The 15,309-nt window shown below is 38.8% G+C and overlaps 1 protein-coding gene across 7 annotated transcripts in view; it reads right to left on the bottom strand.

The window, feature by feature from the left end:
- The window catches only part of Spt7, a 56,043-nt gene that overhangs the window by 3,234 nt on the left and 37,500 nt on the right, over nt 1–15,309 (bottom strand). For 5 of the 7 annotated variants that reach the window (XM_076184013.1, XM_076184008.1, XM_076184006.1 and 2 more), the window contains 3 exons: nt 10,305–10,539; nt 5,105–5,280; nt 4,378–4,557 (listed from right to left, as the gene is read on the bottom strand). In XM_076184013.1, the coding sequence (XP_076040128.1) occupies nt 4,378–4,557; nt 5,105–5,280; nt 10,305–10,539 (591 nt within the window). Of the gene's footprint in view, nt 1–4,060; nt 4,208–4,377; nt 4,558–5,104; nt 5,281–10,304; nt 10,540–15,309 lie in introns of those variants that run through there. The other 2 variants (XM_076184009.1, XM_076184010.1) reach the window with 2 other exon arrangements.

Genomic DNA, 15,309 nt, shown 5'->3' with positions numbered 1-15,309 from the left:
AAAAGCTGATGGTATATGTATGTACAAAATATGCATGATTGAACTTACAGTATTAAATTTCCCTGTTTTCACATTCAAGCAGCTACCTTCTCCCTTATCAGCTCACACCATGTTTTTTTTTTTTTCCAATCCTTGGACACTCTTTTGTAATATGCATTACAATCCTTAATAACCCTTTTCTCACTGTCTTAGCACCACCCCCATCTCAATCAGCTCCATACTTGCATCATCCAGTCCCACTACTTTCTCTTATTTCAACTTTAATTTATTTTTCACTAATGTATGCCCACTCAGCTCTCTGCTTCTCTTTCCACCTCTCTTTAACATCCACATTTCAATTTCTCTATCTTCACTCAAATTTGTTCGTTTTCTGAAGTACTCATTCCACATTTCCACAACAATGGTATGGATTGACTGTGTTTACAATGAATACAGCCATTAAAGGGAACAATGATGGGATCCTACATACATGGTATATGTTATAGTCATCTCTCTGCTGCATTCTCCAAATCCTATCAACATCCTCTCTTCCAAATGGAGGAGCAACTCCAATTCATCCACCTTTTCACATAAGAGGAGCTGACAATTGACAATTGCTCCCCTACTCCTACTACAATATGCTGATAACTTAAAAGTCCCACATTGATACAACACAAAGAATAGTTTGGTGTTCTTCTCATAAAGATCTATAGGAGGCTCAAGAACCATTGCTAGCAATATATGTGATTAAATTTCACTAGAAAAATATGATAAATGAAACAAACTGAAAAACTTATATTACTTTATTCTTGGAACCTAATATTTAGTAAAGGCATGATGGCCATCTCCAAAATATCTAACTATTTCTACTATCATTATCTATAGGTGAGATCCAATGATTTACTACTGTGTTATGTGTAGAAAAGTTCCTAGTTCCATAATCTGAGTATTAAGATTTGCAGCCACATCTTTCTAGTCTGCTTTGTGATATGATGCACCATATTACATAAATGTACTGACATTCATGTAGTCATGAAATGTCCCCCCAAAAATTTTCCTAACATTTCTACATGTCTAACCATTCAGTCTTACTCTTAGGTGTAATATTATGAACTCTCCCTCTGACAATGAAATCTAATGGAGTTCTTTTTAAAACAGGGAATTTAAATTAGTGGGTGGGGGGTGAGGGAGTATGTATGAGAAATAAATTGATGCAGCTTGAAGGAATTTCTCCCCATCTTTTCAGCATGAGGGGATGAAGGGGGGGGGGGGTTGCAGAATTAATGAAGTGGCCTTGCTGTGGATGTGGTGTCTTGCGACACTGCTCCTGACCCAGGGCAGTGGACAGAATGCAGAGATGACCCATCATCCAGGAGGTGCCAAGATGAGAGGGAGAGAGGAGGGTGGAGGGGAGTGGAGTATGTAGGGGATTGAATGGGTGGGAGTGGTTTCTATCCCCTTTTTCTTTTTGGTTACCCCACGTGTAAGGGGGGAAAAAAAGGCCTTTGGTATATGTATGTATGATGCACCTTTACTGAGAACTAACTAGCTGCCAAGCAGGCTTGTCCCACCTCCACTCCAACCTCATGCCCAAGTAACAATGCCCTAAACCACATTCCTGCAGCACATTCCAGTCTAAAGTAAATCCCTTTGTAATTAAATCTTTCTACAGATTAGTAATGCCCTATTCTTACACCCAATTCCAATATCTTGCATTTCTTCACTATCTATCCATCTATATACCAAGAGCTTTTTCCCCTTTATGAGAGAGGTAGCTAAATCTGAGCCACATACCTATTCCCACCCATTTCACTCCCCTTTCCACCCCTCCCATCTCAGCTCCTCACTGATAACGGGTCATTCCTGCATCTACCAACTGCCATTTTCTTTTTATATTGCAATTCATTTCCTGCTCTTAATTCCACCCAACCTTTCCCAATTTTCTTGTAGCAACTTACAATCCTCTATATTCCTTACTCTCCTAATTATTTTTTTAATCACTAGTGAATAAGTTAGAGTAACTGGTCAAATCATCCCATAATGTCACTAACATATGACATGAACATTACTAATGCTAATACAGACCCTTGTGGGACTCCGATAGTAACACCACTCCATCCAAACATCCTGGCTTTCATGACTGTCTTCATGAATTTGTTCTTCAGAAAATCTCCAATCCATTCCAGTAAATCCCCTTTAAGACCTCCTATATGTTTCTACCTATATACCCAAGTCCTCCTCCTTCTTCTAAGGGAAGTAGCCTATATATTCCATTTTCCATAATAATTTCCTTTTATGGTACCTTGTCAAATGTTTCATCTAGATCATAGACACAATCCATCCACCCATCCCTCTCTTGGAGCATATCAGTTACTCTTAAATTAATAAAAATAAATAAAAGAAAAATATAAAAAAATGGAAACACATGATCTTCCTTTCCTTATGTCAAATGAGTTTTCCACCCAGATTTTCTCCAGATTCTTGTACACATTTTAGGTATCCCATTGGTCAGACAATTGTCCATAATTTTGAGAAACATCTTTGGAACTACTTTCATATACTGGCACAACATTATCCAATTTCCAATCATTTGACACTTTCACTTCTCTTAGTTTATATATCTTGTCCACAAGTTGTTCCTGACATTTTTTGAGTATCTAATTTTAGATTCCATCAGGCCTTATGGCTTTCCTCACATCTAGTGCCTCCAGTAATTTGTGCACCAGTTTCCAATCATTTGACACTTTCACTTCTCTTAGTTTATGTGTCTTGTCCACAAGTTGTTCCGAACATTTTTTGAGTATCTAACTTTAGATTCCATCAGGCCTTATGGCTTTCCTCACATCCAGTGCCTCCAGTAATTTGAGCACCTCTTGGGCCTTCATTTTTGTTATACAAAATCACACTTCTGATTAATGAAATTTGACAATGATTACAATTCAGTTTTGTATATATATATATATATATATATATATATATATATATATATATATATATTTATATATATATATATATATATATATATGTGTGTGTGTGTACTTTTTTTTAGGGAGGGCAAAAGTAAGTACAATGACTTTAAGTGATATATGATGTAACTCAAGAGTCTGCAATATGTATATCAAGAATACATTTTTGTTTCATTCTTTATCCCACCATATATGAGGGCTATCTAGATATTAAGGAATCTTTTGAAAGTTAACTGTCTACATACATGCTCTTCTCTCCTTGTCTGATATTGGCATTTGTCAAACTGTGCTTTCAAGTGCAGAAATCATTCTCAAGACTGGCAGATGCTTCTAATATCATCCAGTTCTGTATTAATTCAGAAATGATCTGAGATTGATCACTTTCTCACTGTGACAAATCAAGTTAAATCTCATCTATATTTGCTTATTGTATCACACCTACATAAGTATATTTAGAGTTAATATTTGATTGAGATCACGAGGCACACAGGCTCCCTAGCCAAACTGAAAGTAAATCATTGAATCTTTTCTTAAAATGTCTGTTTGTTTATTTATCTATTATTCTGCATCTCCAAGATTTCATCGGCAATTTTTGCTACTGATCTTTTTATTACAACAAATACTACATTAACTTCTTGAAGCCCTCTATGATGGTGTCTTCCTAAGAACATTTTAATGACTTTCTGATCTTGCTGGTTTCTACCAAACTCAAAACTCTTCCCGTATAATGCAACACAAATTTATCTTCAAACTATTTCCAGTAACAGTATATTCATTCTTTCAAGGTACATGAGAACTAATCTCAATGATGTCAATCTGCCTCTCAAACAGAAGGAATAAACTGAGTGATGAAAGAAAATGAGGATATGAAAGGGTGACCTAAAGATGAAGAATAAACTTCTTGCTTTAAATGCTCGGGGTTTAGAATCACTTGCTTGGTTGTATGATAAATACTCTACAGTTGACTACAGCTACATTATACCTCTTTGCTTTATAGTGCTGATGTGCATGTGAGTATACTATGTGTACAGAATCTCTATGTCAGTGAGCACGAATGTCAATTCGTGTTTAAATTTAGCATATGCATGTTCATTTACTGAAGAAATATGTGTACATTCTTCTTTTGTCATTGTGCAATTCACCATGCAGATACTAACAAATCAACGACCACATGCTCATGCACTTCAAATTTCAGTCCCAACATTTTTGTTTGCAGACTTACCATTTCATAAAATATGAAGTCATAACCTTACGGTACTTTTCTGTATACATACGTAAAAGTACATTGAAAGTTGTCCAACATGCAAGGTGACCAGATGAAAAAAGGGGGAGGATGGTAATCAGCACATAATAAGTACAATCTCATGATGTCATGCATATGATTATACAAAATCAAGACATGGAATGGCTTGTAAACAACTGCCCAACCTACTGGCTCAACACAGAGAATGGATGAAGGGAGAGTTCTGGGTCTAAACTTGATGAGCTCTTGATTGAAGAGACTGATGCTTCCTCAATTCCTGGCATGCCCATCACACCAACAACACCAGTGTTGAGTTGATTGCTCCCTTCTTCCCCCCACCAGTCACCACTGCTCTCCCTGCGGGACCTCCTGTAAGATTCAAAAGAGCTTTTGAGTTCTGCTGTATGAATAGATATATGGATGTATAAGAGATATGCAACAAGGTACCATGTAAACACAAAACTGTATCTAAAGAATTAATCTAACAATCAAAGCAAATCATATCTACAGTTTATGCTTTACTAATTTTTTTTATTATAATTTGGATTTTCCAACAAAAAAGTGTCATATAAAACATAAAACAGAAGAAATAGGCACAAAATCTTGAAGGTGGAGGCACACTGACTCACTTCTCCATATAAAGCTATCATTAACTTAACCATACCACTTTTTAACACCATTGGAACAACACCAGTTTACCATTATTACCATTGCTATCACCTTATCACTGTAACCATGTCACCAACACTATCACAATTACTCTCAACACCACCAACAACACAACTGCCACCATTGTTGCTACCACTATTATTACTATGATAACAATGACACTATCATTACCAACACATTTGCCACACTTTTCATCCAGCTATCATCTTTCAAAACAATAAACACCTACAAAGGGAAAGTAACTGACCCAGGGGTAGGAACATTGGATTCCTTGGCTTGAGTGAGGCTGAGGTACTGCTGGTACATAATGAGGCCTTCCTGTTTTACACGGTTGTGATAACCAACCACTCGGTCTCGGTACATAGCATGTAGATCGCGCATACTACCAAGACCCATGTTGTGCAGAGTCTGCTCAACAACATCCTGCAAGGAAGAGAGTAACATGAATGAGTAATGGTGGAGTGCATGGTGAAAGGATAAAATGAATTCCATAGAATTGAAAATACGAGAGAAGGGGAGATTGGCATCCTAGCTACTGTGATCATTTTTCTCAATAAATCACCCACTGACACTGAGATCAATCAATCCATTACCCCTGGTCTCTTTTGTAGAAGGCCCCCAGTCTCCCACACTGTAGGATAACTAATAACAACAAAGATCATAAAGACCTTATAGTACTTAAATGGTGATCAGGATTTGAAGTACTGTATGCTACAGTAGAAGGTGAATACCACTCATAGAAGCTAAGAATGCTCTCTGCTTATTATTGTTAAAGTTCAGGCACTCAGAGATTTAGTGGATGACTCAGTTCAGCCTATCCATATATAAAGCAAAGACACTAAGGTCTTGTAAAGCTTCACAAGCTTTGGAATATCATGTGTAACATTGGTTGGCCATATCAGTAAATCCTTAAAAAGACTGACATGACTAACTATTATGAACTCACTTAACCAGAATATATGGCACTGATATGTGTCTAGAAAGAGAGGTGATGATAGCAAATTCAGTGTTTCGGAAGAAAGTCAAGCATAAGTACACATAGGAGAGGGTGGTAGATAGAGCGTTAATGGATTATGTAGTGGTAAATAGGATTATGATAGGAAGAGTTAAGGATGTACATGTGCTAAGGGGAGAGGGTGGGGGAATATCAGATCATTTTTTGGTGGAAGGTATATTGAGAGTGGAGGATAGATGGAAAAAGAGGAAAGGGACAAAAGGTAGGGAGGTTCTTAGAGTGAACTCTTTGAATGAAAAGGAAAAGGAGAAGGAGTACGAAAAGAAGATGAAGGAGGAGTGAAGGATAGAGAAGAGCTAGGTGTGGAGGAGGAATGGGGATGGTTCAAGGGGGGAGTCATTAAGTGTGCAAGGATGGTGTGTGGAACAAGAAGGACAGGAGGAAATAGAAGGAAGGGTAGTGAATGGTGGGATGAGGAAATGAAGAAGGTTGTAGAAGAGAAGAAGCGAGCTTTGACAGACTGGTTACAAAATAGGACGAGGGAGTCATATGAGAGGTACAAAGAAAAGAAAAGAGAAGTAAAGCAAAAGGTAAAGGAGGCAAAGAGGAGAGCAGATGTGAAATGGGGTAAGAGTTTGACAGAAAATTTTGAAAGTAATAAAAAGATGTTTTGGAAAGAAATCAAGAGAAGAAGAGGAGGCGAATCAAGTAGAGAAGAAAAGGTAAAAGGTGCAGATGGAGAGATGATAATGGAAGAGAAGGCAGTAAGGGGAAGATGGGCAGAATATTTTAGGGAGTTCCTAAAAGTGAAGGAGGATAGGGTAGGAAAGATAGCTGGAGTGGGAAATGCTAAGAAAATGACCGTGATGAGTGAGGAAAATGGAGGAGAAATAAGGAAGGATGAAGTGAAGGCAGTTGTTAAGATGATGAAAGCAGGTAAGGCACCTGGTCTGGATGGATGCCATGCAGAATGTCTGAAAAAGGGAGGTACAGTGATGGTGGACTGGTTGGTGAGGTTATTTAATGTTTGCTGGAGAGAGGGTAGAGTGCCGGAGGACTAGAGGAGTGCCTGTATATTTCCTCTTTACAAGGGAAAAGGGGACAAGTGTGAATGTAGTAGTTTCAGAGGGATTAGCTTGTTAAGTGTAGTTGGGAAGGCTTATGGGAGGATCTTGATTGAGAGTATTAGGAGAGGAACAGAGGGAGTAATTGGTGAGGAACAGTGTGGATTTAGGACAGGTAGAGGTTGTGTAGATCAGATCTTAGTGGTAAGACAGATATGTGAGAAAGCTATAGGAAAGGGGAAGGATGTTTTTTGGGCTTTTATGGATCTGGAAAAGGCTTACGATAGGGTAGACAGGAAGGCACTGTGGGAGGTTATGCAGATATACGGGATAGGAGGAAAGCTTCTGGGACCTGTCAAGAGTTTTTATGAGAGTAGTAGAGCTTGTGACAGGATTAGAAATGGAGAGAGTGAGTGGTTCGAGGTAAAGGTGGGACTTCGTCAAGGATGCGTTATGTCACCCTGGCTGTTCAACTTATACATGGATGGGGTAGTGCGAGAGGTAAATGCAAGGGTAGTGGGTCAGGGATTGGAGATGGTTAAAGAAAATGGAGAAAAGTGGGAGGTGAGCCAGCTGTTGTTTGTGGACGACACTGCGCTTGTGGCAGGATCGGAGGAGGGATTGAGGAAGTTGGTGGCAGAGTTTGGGAGAGTATGTGATAGAAGAAAGCTAAAGATATATGTGGGTAAAAGTAAGGTGATGAGATGTACAAGGGGTGAAAGTGGCAGTAGACTGGAAGTGAGCATTAAGGGAGAGCGACTGGAGGAAGTGGATAGTTTTAGATACTTGGGTGCAAATGTGGCAGGAATAGAATGTAGATTGAGAGAAGCAAGTAAATGCCTTGGTGGATTAAATAGTGTAATGAGGAATAGACATTTGGGAATGGATGCTAAGAGGAGACTGTTGAAGGAGTGATTGTGCCAACAGCACTGTATGGGGCAGAAACATGGAACATAAGAGAGGAAGAGAGAAGGAGTTTGAATGTGTTTGAGATGAGGTGTCTGAGAAGTATGATGGGGGTTACTAGGCTAGATAGAGTGAGAAATGAGGAGGTGAGGAGGAGAACAGGGGTGGAAAGGGAGTTGGGAGATAGGGTTGATGAAAGAATATTAGGATAGTTTGGACACATGGAAAGAATGAGTGAAGAAAGACTAGTAAAAGAGGTATGGAAGGCAGATGTGGAGGGAACACGAGGGGACGTCCTAGGATGAGGTGGATGGATGGGGTGAAGGGGGCTTTGGGGAAGAGGGGAATGTCTGTTGAGGAAGGACGGGAGAGGACAGAAGACGGGTGAATGGAGAATGGTTGTATATGGATGATGTTGTGATGCATGAGGTGGAATGGGTGGGGGGATGGGGGGTGAGGTAGTATGTGTGAGCAAAATTTGACACGGCCCAGAGGGATTTCTCCCCGTCTTCTTCTTTTATGCAATGGGGGGACAGAGAGGGGGGGTCGCCGATTTAATGAAGTGGCCTTGCTGTGGATGTGCTGTCTTGCGACACTGCTTCTAACACAGGGCAGTGGACAAGGTGCAGGGATGACCCGTCATCCAGGAGGTGCTAAGATAAGAGGGAGGGTGGAGGGGTGTGGAGTGTATTCAGGGATGGAATGGTGGGAATGATTTTATGCCTTTTCCTTTTTGGCTACCTCCCTTGTAAGGGGGAAAAAGCCTTGGTATATGCATGTATGTATGATATTTGTACAAAAAGGCTAAGATCCAAATCTTCAAGTCACCTTTGGTCCTTGTCAGATATGGAAACTGAATACTGACTTCAAGAGATGTCTTAATGTCTTTGGCACCAAGTGCATTTGGAGAATAATAAGGTATCACTGGTATGACTATCAAATTAGCAACTGCTCTGTGAGACTCAGTCAAAGCTTTTACCAACATAATTTATAACATCAACTCCAGCTATATGGGCCCATGCCAAACTTCCCTGATGCTGATCCCACTCACAGGGTTATCTCCACAAGAAACAATTTTCACTGGAGACAATGGGGATCAATCCGTCAATCCACTTGAGCCCAATCAATCAATTAATATGCTGCCCCTAATCTCATGCACAAGGCCTGTGGCCTACATGGCCACCCAAGTCCATAAGCCACTCAGTGATGAGACAAAGAGAATGGCCACAGATATCATGGCTGGAACAAGTCAACTCATCCTTTCAAATGCTGTTTGAAATGGGAGGGGTAGCTACACAGAGGCTTGCTATGGAAAACCACAGAGAATGGTGTTGATGAATAAGGGAAGCAATGTAACCCCCATGATACAACACGCCGCTGATGATAATGATCTTCATAACAGATAAAGGGATTTTGTCATTTTTCACTACAATTTCAATTCTACAATTCTTATCACTATTCAATATTCCCTGTCTCAGGTATTGGCTGCAGGTTACTGTATGGCAAAAATCTGCTCAGGAATATACAGCTGTAACTTTAGGGTCTATATAGGGTGCCCCTACAGACCAAAGCCACACATCACTCTATGTAAGAGGAAATATCTACTCGTAGAGAAATTATGCTACTTTATTGTACTGCAACTGTCCCTCCATTATGTTGTCCCCCCACTCTTAATACTATCCTGTACCAGTTCTCTGAATACACAATTCAATTTTCTCCTACTCCTATAGTAGGGGAGGAAAATATATTGCCACTAAGTTTTCCCACTCGGGGCATAAAAGACAACTAAAAAGGGACAGAGGATAGGACTAGGCATCCTGATCTCTGTAGCCCTAAGGCATAAATTCCTACAAGAAGTCAAGGCATAAGAGGGTCTGGGAGGGGACAGAAACCCGGGTGGTAGGCACCAATGAAGTGAAGTGGCCTTGCTATAGATGTGCTGTGTCTTGCTGCATTGCTTTTGACCCAGGGCAGTGGGTAGGATACAGGAATGATCCATCATTCATGAGGAGCTAAGATGAGAGGGAGAAAAGTGTGGTGGATGGGAGTGGATATATGCTTTTTGACTTTGGCTACCTCCCTGGTAAAGGGGAAAGAGTCCTTGATATAGAGGTAGATATTCCTGTCTGTTTTCTGAGCAACTGTTACCAACAATTCAGCAGCACTATCTTATAGTTAATTACACATATACATACATATACCACAAAATGCCCTTCCCCCTTATTAGAGGGGTGGCCCAATCAAGCCATACACCCAATTTTCCACCCATCCCACATCTGTCAAAAATGTCATTCTAAGCTCAACCAACATCAAAATAAATTCTTTAATATGTCAAGAATGCGTCTCCAAACCATACGCATGTACACAAACACACTCTCATAAAAAATGTAACTAGAAGTTATACATTTTCAAGTGAAACTATAATGAATGCAAGTTAAATAGCCATTCAATGGTATTACTAGAATAACTTCAGAACTGTATGCCGCAACCGAGAAAATACAGTAATGTAGTTCATGACTTGCCTGAAAGGGACAATTATCAGTCAACTGAAGGGTGTCAGTGTTGGCTCTCAGCATACCAGTCAACTTCTGCAGGAACTCGTGTGTAAGGTCTGTCAAAACTTTAAGTACACTTTCTGTCGTGTCTGTGTAGCCTGCATGTGCACACACTGCTGCCACTGCCTTGCGTAATATCAATCGTGCTGTGGTTCCCTCCACCTCAGGCCTCTGGGGCTGGGACTTCCCGCACATAAAGGCACTGCAGGTAACAACAGGAGAAAATGTAATTAAATGAAAGTTATTTAACATGTACTAAAGTGTAATGTGGAGACACATTGGGAGGGGGTTGCCAATTAAATGAAGCCACCTTGCTGTAGATGTGCTATGTCTTGTTGCATTGCTTCTGACCCAGGGCAGTGGGCAAGATGCAGGGATGACCCGTCATCCAGGAGGAGCAAAGACAAGAGGGAGGAAAGAAGGGGTAGTGGATGGGAGTGGAGTATGTGGGGATGAAATAGGTGGGAGTGAACTTAAGCCTTTGACTTTGGCTACCTCCCTTGTAAGGGGGAAAAATCCCTTGGTGTATGTATGTATGTACTAAAGTGTAAGGCAGATACAGTGCAATATGTAACTCAAGCTCAATTATACCACCCACTCTCCTCTGTAACTGTTCATGCAGGTGTCATCAATCAATGACACTATGTAATTTGTCCACAAAATCAGTCAGTTATAATAGATATAGGCATATCTTAAAATAACTGCACACCTGGAGCAAAGTTTGGGTGACAATGAATAATTCAACATCAAAGTTGTCATATTTTTCATAGAAAATGAAAAAGTAATTGAAAATATCTTAATAATAATAAATTAAATAATGTCATTCAATCTTTACTTGAGTTAAAATTACTTTAACACCCTTTGGACAGGATAGAACAGAGAGAGTTTATGTGGTCTGGGCATATCGATAGAATGAATGAAAAAAGATTGGCAAACAAAGTATGGAAATCAGAAGTGGGTGGAATGAGCTTGAGAAAAAGACTGAATGAAATGGATAGATGGGGTAAAGGGAGCTTTGGATGCAAGTGGTATGTCTCTCGAGCAGGGGACAAAAAGTACAAAAGACATAAATTGTAAATCAATGAGAGGATGATGTGACTCAAAGGGATGTTCTTCTCATGTTTCATAACTTTGAATGAATGAGGAGAGGAATCACCATATGGTGAAGTGTTGGGGATAAACTAGCTAGAGCTGTCAGGTCTTGCTATGGAAGGGCTATACTCACCTACATTGCTTTTGACCCAAACAGTGTGGCAGAAGAGAGGGGCAACTATCCCCATAATACTGAGAAGGGGAGGGGAGGTGTTTGAATGTGTTTTATTAATCTATGATGTGGGTGTGAGCTTTGAATCAGTGCCCCTTCCACATAAATACAATACATACATACATATACCCATAAATACACACACACACAATAGGAAGTATCCATGGAAAACTATTAAATGGGTGGAAGATTTCTAGCATGGGGTAAAAATGAGAGTGGTGCTCAGAAATAAAAATTCTACTTGGGAAGAAATGATAAATGGAGTCCCACAGGGTTCAGTACTGGCTCCGATAATGTTTGCTATATATGTAAATGACATGGATGAAGGTGTAGAATGTTACATGAACTTCTTTGCAGATGACACAAAACTACTAAAGAAAGTAAGTATGGAAAAAGATTGTGAATCACTACAGAGAGATCTGGACAAGGTCTGGGAATGGAGTCAGAAGTGGGAAGTGGACTTCAACATTAAGAAATGTAGTATAATGGAATTTGGAAAAAGTAAAAAAAGAATATCAGGACAATATAAAATCAGTGCAAAGGAAGTAAAGAAAGTTGGTTCCAAAAAGGACCTAGGAGTAATCATCACCAAAGACATGTCCCCAGACAAGCAGATAAACAAAATAGTCGGAGAAACCTACAATTTACTAAGATCAATAAAAGTGGCTTTTAATTACTTGGATGAGGTAATGGTAAAGAAAATACTAGTCACACTGATAAGACCAAGATTGGAGTATGCAGCGACACTATGGACACCCAGTACAAAAAAGAATATAAGGAAAATAGAAAGAATCCAAAGAGCAATGACAAAGATGGCAGTAACACTTTCAAAATTGACATCCGAACAAAAATTGTCTAAACTGGAACTACCAACCCTGGAACAAAGAAGAAAAAGAGGTGATGTAGGATATGTTGGACCCTGTGGGCAGGAAGCCTGCGGTAATGCACTGTAAGTAATTAGCTCATATATCACTCTCCTATCATATAGGTGATCTATTGGCCATTTACAGAATCATGAAAGGTATGGAAGTCCTTGACAGAGAAGACCTATTAAAGTGGGATAAAAAAAAAAAAAAAAAGGGAGACATGAAAAGAAAATCAAAAAGGGAAGTCATACAAGAGATCTGGGAAAAAAAAAAATTCCCACACAGAGTGGTGGATGTCTGGAACAAATTAGGTGAAACAATAGTGTCTTCAAACATCATACAAGAATTTAAGAACAAACTAGATGTTCCAAGATACAAAGACGGGTCACCACGAGCAAAGCTCCCCTTCCCATATAATACAACTAGGTAAATATACACACACAAGGAAGACCCAACAAACTATAGACCAGTCTCCCTTACAAGTACAATAGCCAAAATTTGTGAGAAAGTTATCAAAAGTAGATGGACTAAACATCTGGAGGAGAACAATATACTAAATCCAAGACAATTCAGATTTAGACAGGGAAGGTCATGTGCCACAAATTTGATCTGTTTCTATTCAAGGTTAATAGATATAATGCAAGAAAGGGACGGATGGGCAGACTGTGCTTTCCTGGACTTACAAAAGGCATTTGATAAAGTACCACACAAAAAATTATTAAGAAAACTCGAAACAACAGGAGGTATACAAGGAAAACTATTGAAATGGATGGAAGATTTCTTGCATGGAAGAAAAATGAGAGTGGTGCTCAGAGATAAAAACTCTACTTGGGAAGAAATGATAAGTGGAGTCCCACAGGGTTCAGTACTGGCTCCGATAATGTTTGCTATATATGTAAATGACATGGATAAAGGTGTAGAATGTTACATGAACTTCTTTGCAGATTACGCAAAACTATTAAAGAAAGTGAGTACGGAAAAATATTATGTATTGCTACAGAGAGATCTGAACAAGGTCTGGGAATGGAGTCAGAAGTGGGAAGTGGACTTCAACATTAAGAAATATAATGGAATTTGGAAAAAGTAAAAAAAAGAATATCAGGACAATTAAAGAAAGTTGGTTCCTAAAAGGACCTACGAGTAATCATCACCAAAGACATGTCCCCCAGACAAGCAGATAAACAAAAGTCGGAGAAACCTATAATTTGTTAAGCTCAATAAAGGTGGCTTTTAATTAATTGGATGAGGAAATGGTAAAGAAAATACTAGTCACACTGATAAGACCAAGATTGGAGTATGCAGCGACACTATGGACACCCAGTACAAAAAAGAATATAAGGAAAATAGAAAGAATCCAAAAAGCAACGACAAAGATGGCCCCAACACTTTCAAAACTGACATATGAGCAAAGATTGTCTAAACTGGAACTGCCAACCGTGGAACAAGAGAAAGAGGTGATCTGTTGGCCATTTACAGAATTATGAAAGGCATGAAAGCAGAGCCCTCTGGAGGCGTTATACCAAAACTTAATGTAAACAGAGGCCTTGAAACACCAGGGGGACTGCTGAGGCTAAGTACTGACAATCCTTTTTCTGGATTTGGTAAGTACAAAAGAAGAAATTTGAGTCGAATCATAGACATGGAAAGGGAGATGAGTTTTAATAGAAACTCATGGAAGAGAGAATTCATGGAACTAAAGAAAGAGATTATGAATTTAAGAAAGGACTACTTCAAAGTAAACAAAGAGGTGTGTGATTTAAAGAAAAAGAATGCTGAAATAAATAATGAACTAAGTGAATTAAAAAAAGAACTAATTGAGGTTAAATGTGAAAATGAAAGGATGAAAAACAAAGATACCACCAATAGTGAGATTTAGAAAAATAGGTAAATTACAAAATACAGGCAATGTCTGAAAGAATTGAAGAAAATTTAGGAGAGGAAAATTTGCAGAAGATTAAGAAATGGAATGAAAACAGAAAATGAAGAGATAGCTTTTAAAGAAATAGTACAACAACAAATGGAAGAGAATTTCGGACACAATTATTAATATAATCAAAGAGAAAGCAAATTGGGTTAGAGATACAGTGGATAAAAGTATATTGTTGTATATGGACTAAAGGAAAAACATGGCATGGTTAGGCACATGAGGGAAAAAGCAGAAAAATAAATAGCAAAAATAATTCTAAAAGAAGTACAAGTCGGAGACCAAGAAGTAGAAAAGGAAACAGAAGTATATAGAATGGGACAATATTCAAAAGAAAGAAATCAACCTCTAAAGATAAAATGAAGGTTACAAATGGTAATTAAAAGACATAATAGCAAAATCAGAAAGTTAGCAAAGAGTGAACACTACAGCAATATATGGATAAAAAGAGAAATGAATGTTGAGGAAAGAGAAAGACAGAAGACACTAAGAGATGAAGCTAAAGAAAAAAAATGTGAAAAGAATGGAGGCCAAAAGCAAGGAGTTCTATGAGAGAATCTTAGACATGAGGCTGAGAAAATGGTATGCTCGGGTAAGTGAAACGAAAGGAACAGAAAACAAGGTGCAAAAGAAAAAAAATTAAAAGTGGCTTATACTAACATAGAAGGAATGATCTAAGGATTAAGTGAACTAAACGATTGCCTGTCAGAAGAAACACCAGATATAATGGGAATTGCAGAGACAAAATTAAGGGGTCCACTACCACCAAATAGTGTTGGACATGGATTATAATCGTTGGATTAAAAACAGAGACGAGAAACAGTACTAAAAAGAATATAAGGAAAATTGAGAGAATCCAGAGAGCAACTACGAAGATGGCCCCAACACTATCAAAAATGTCATATGAAGAAAGATTGT

This window comes from Oratosquilla oratoria, chromosome 4, assembly GCF_046742065.1.
Source record: "Oratosquilla oratoria isolate Oo_2021 chromosome 4, ASM4674206v1, whole genome shotgun sequence".
Lineage (NCBI taxonomy): Eukaryota > Metazoa > Arthropoda > Malacostraca > Stomatopoda > Squillidae > Oratosquilla > Oratosquilla oratoria.
Note: the sequence above shows the minus strand (reverse complement) of the source record. Positions and strands in the feature narration are given on the sequence as shown.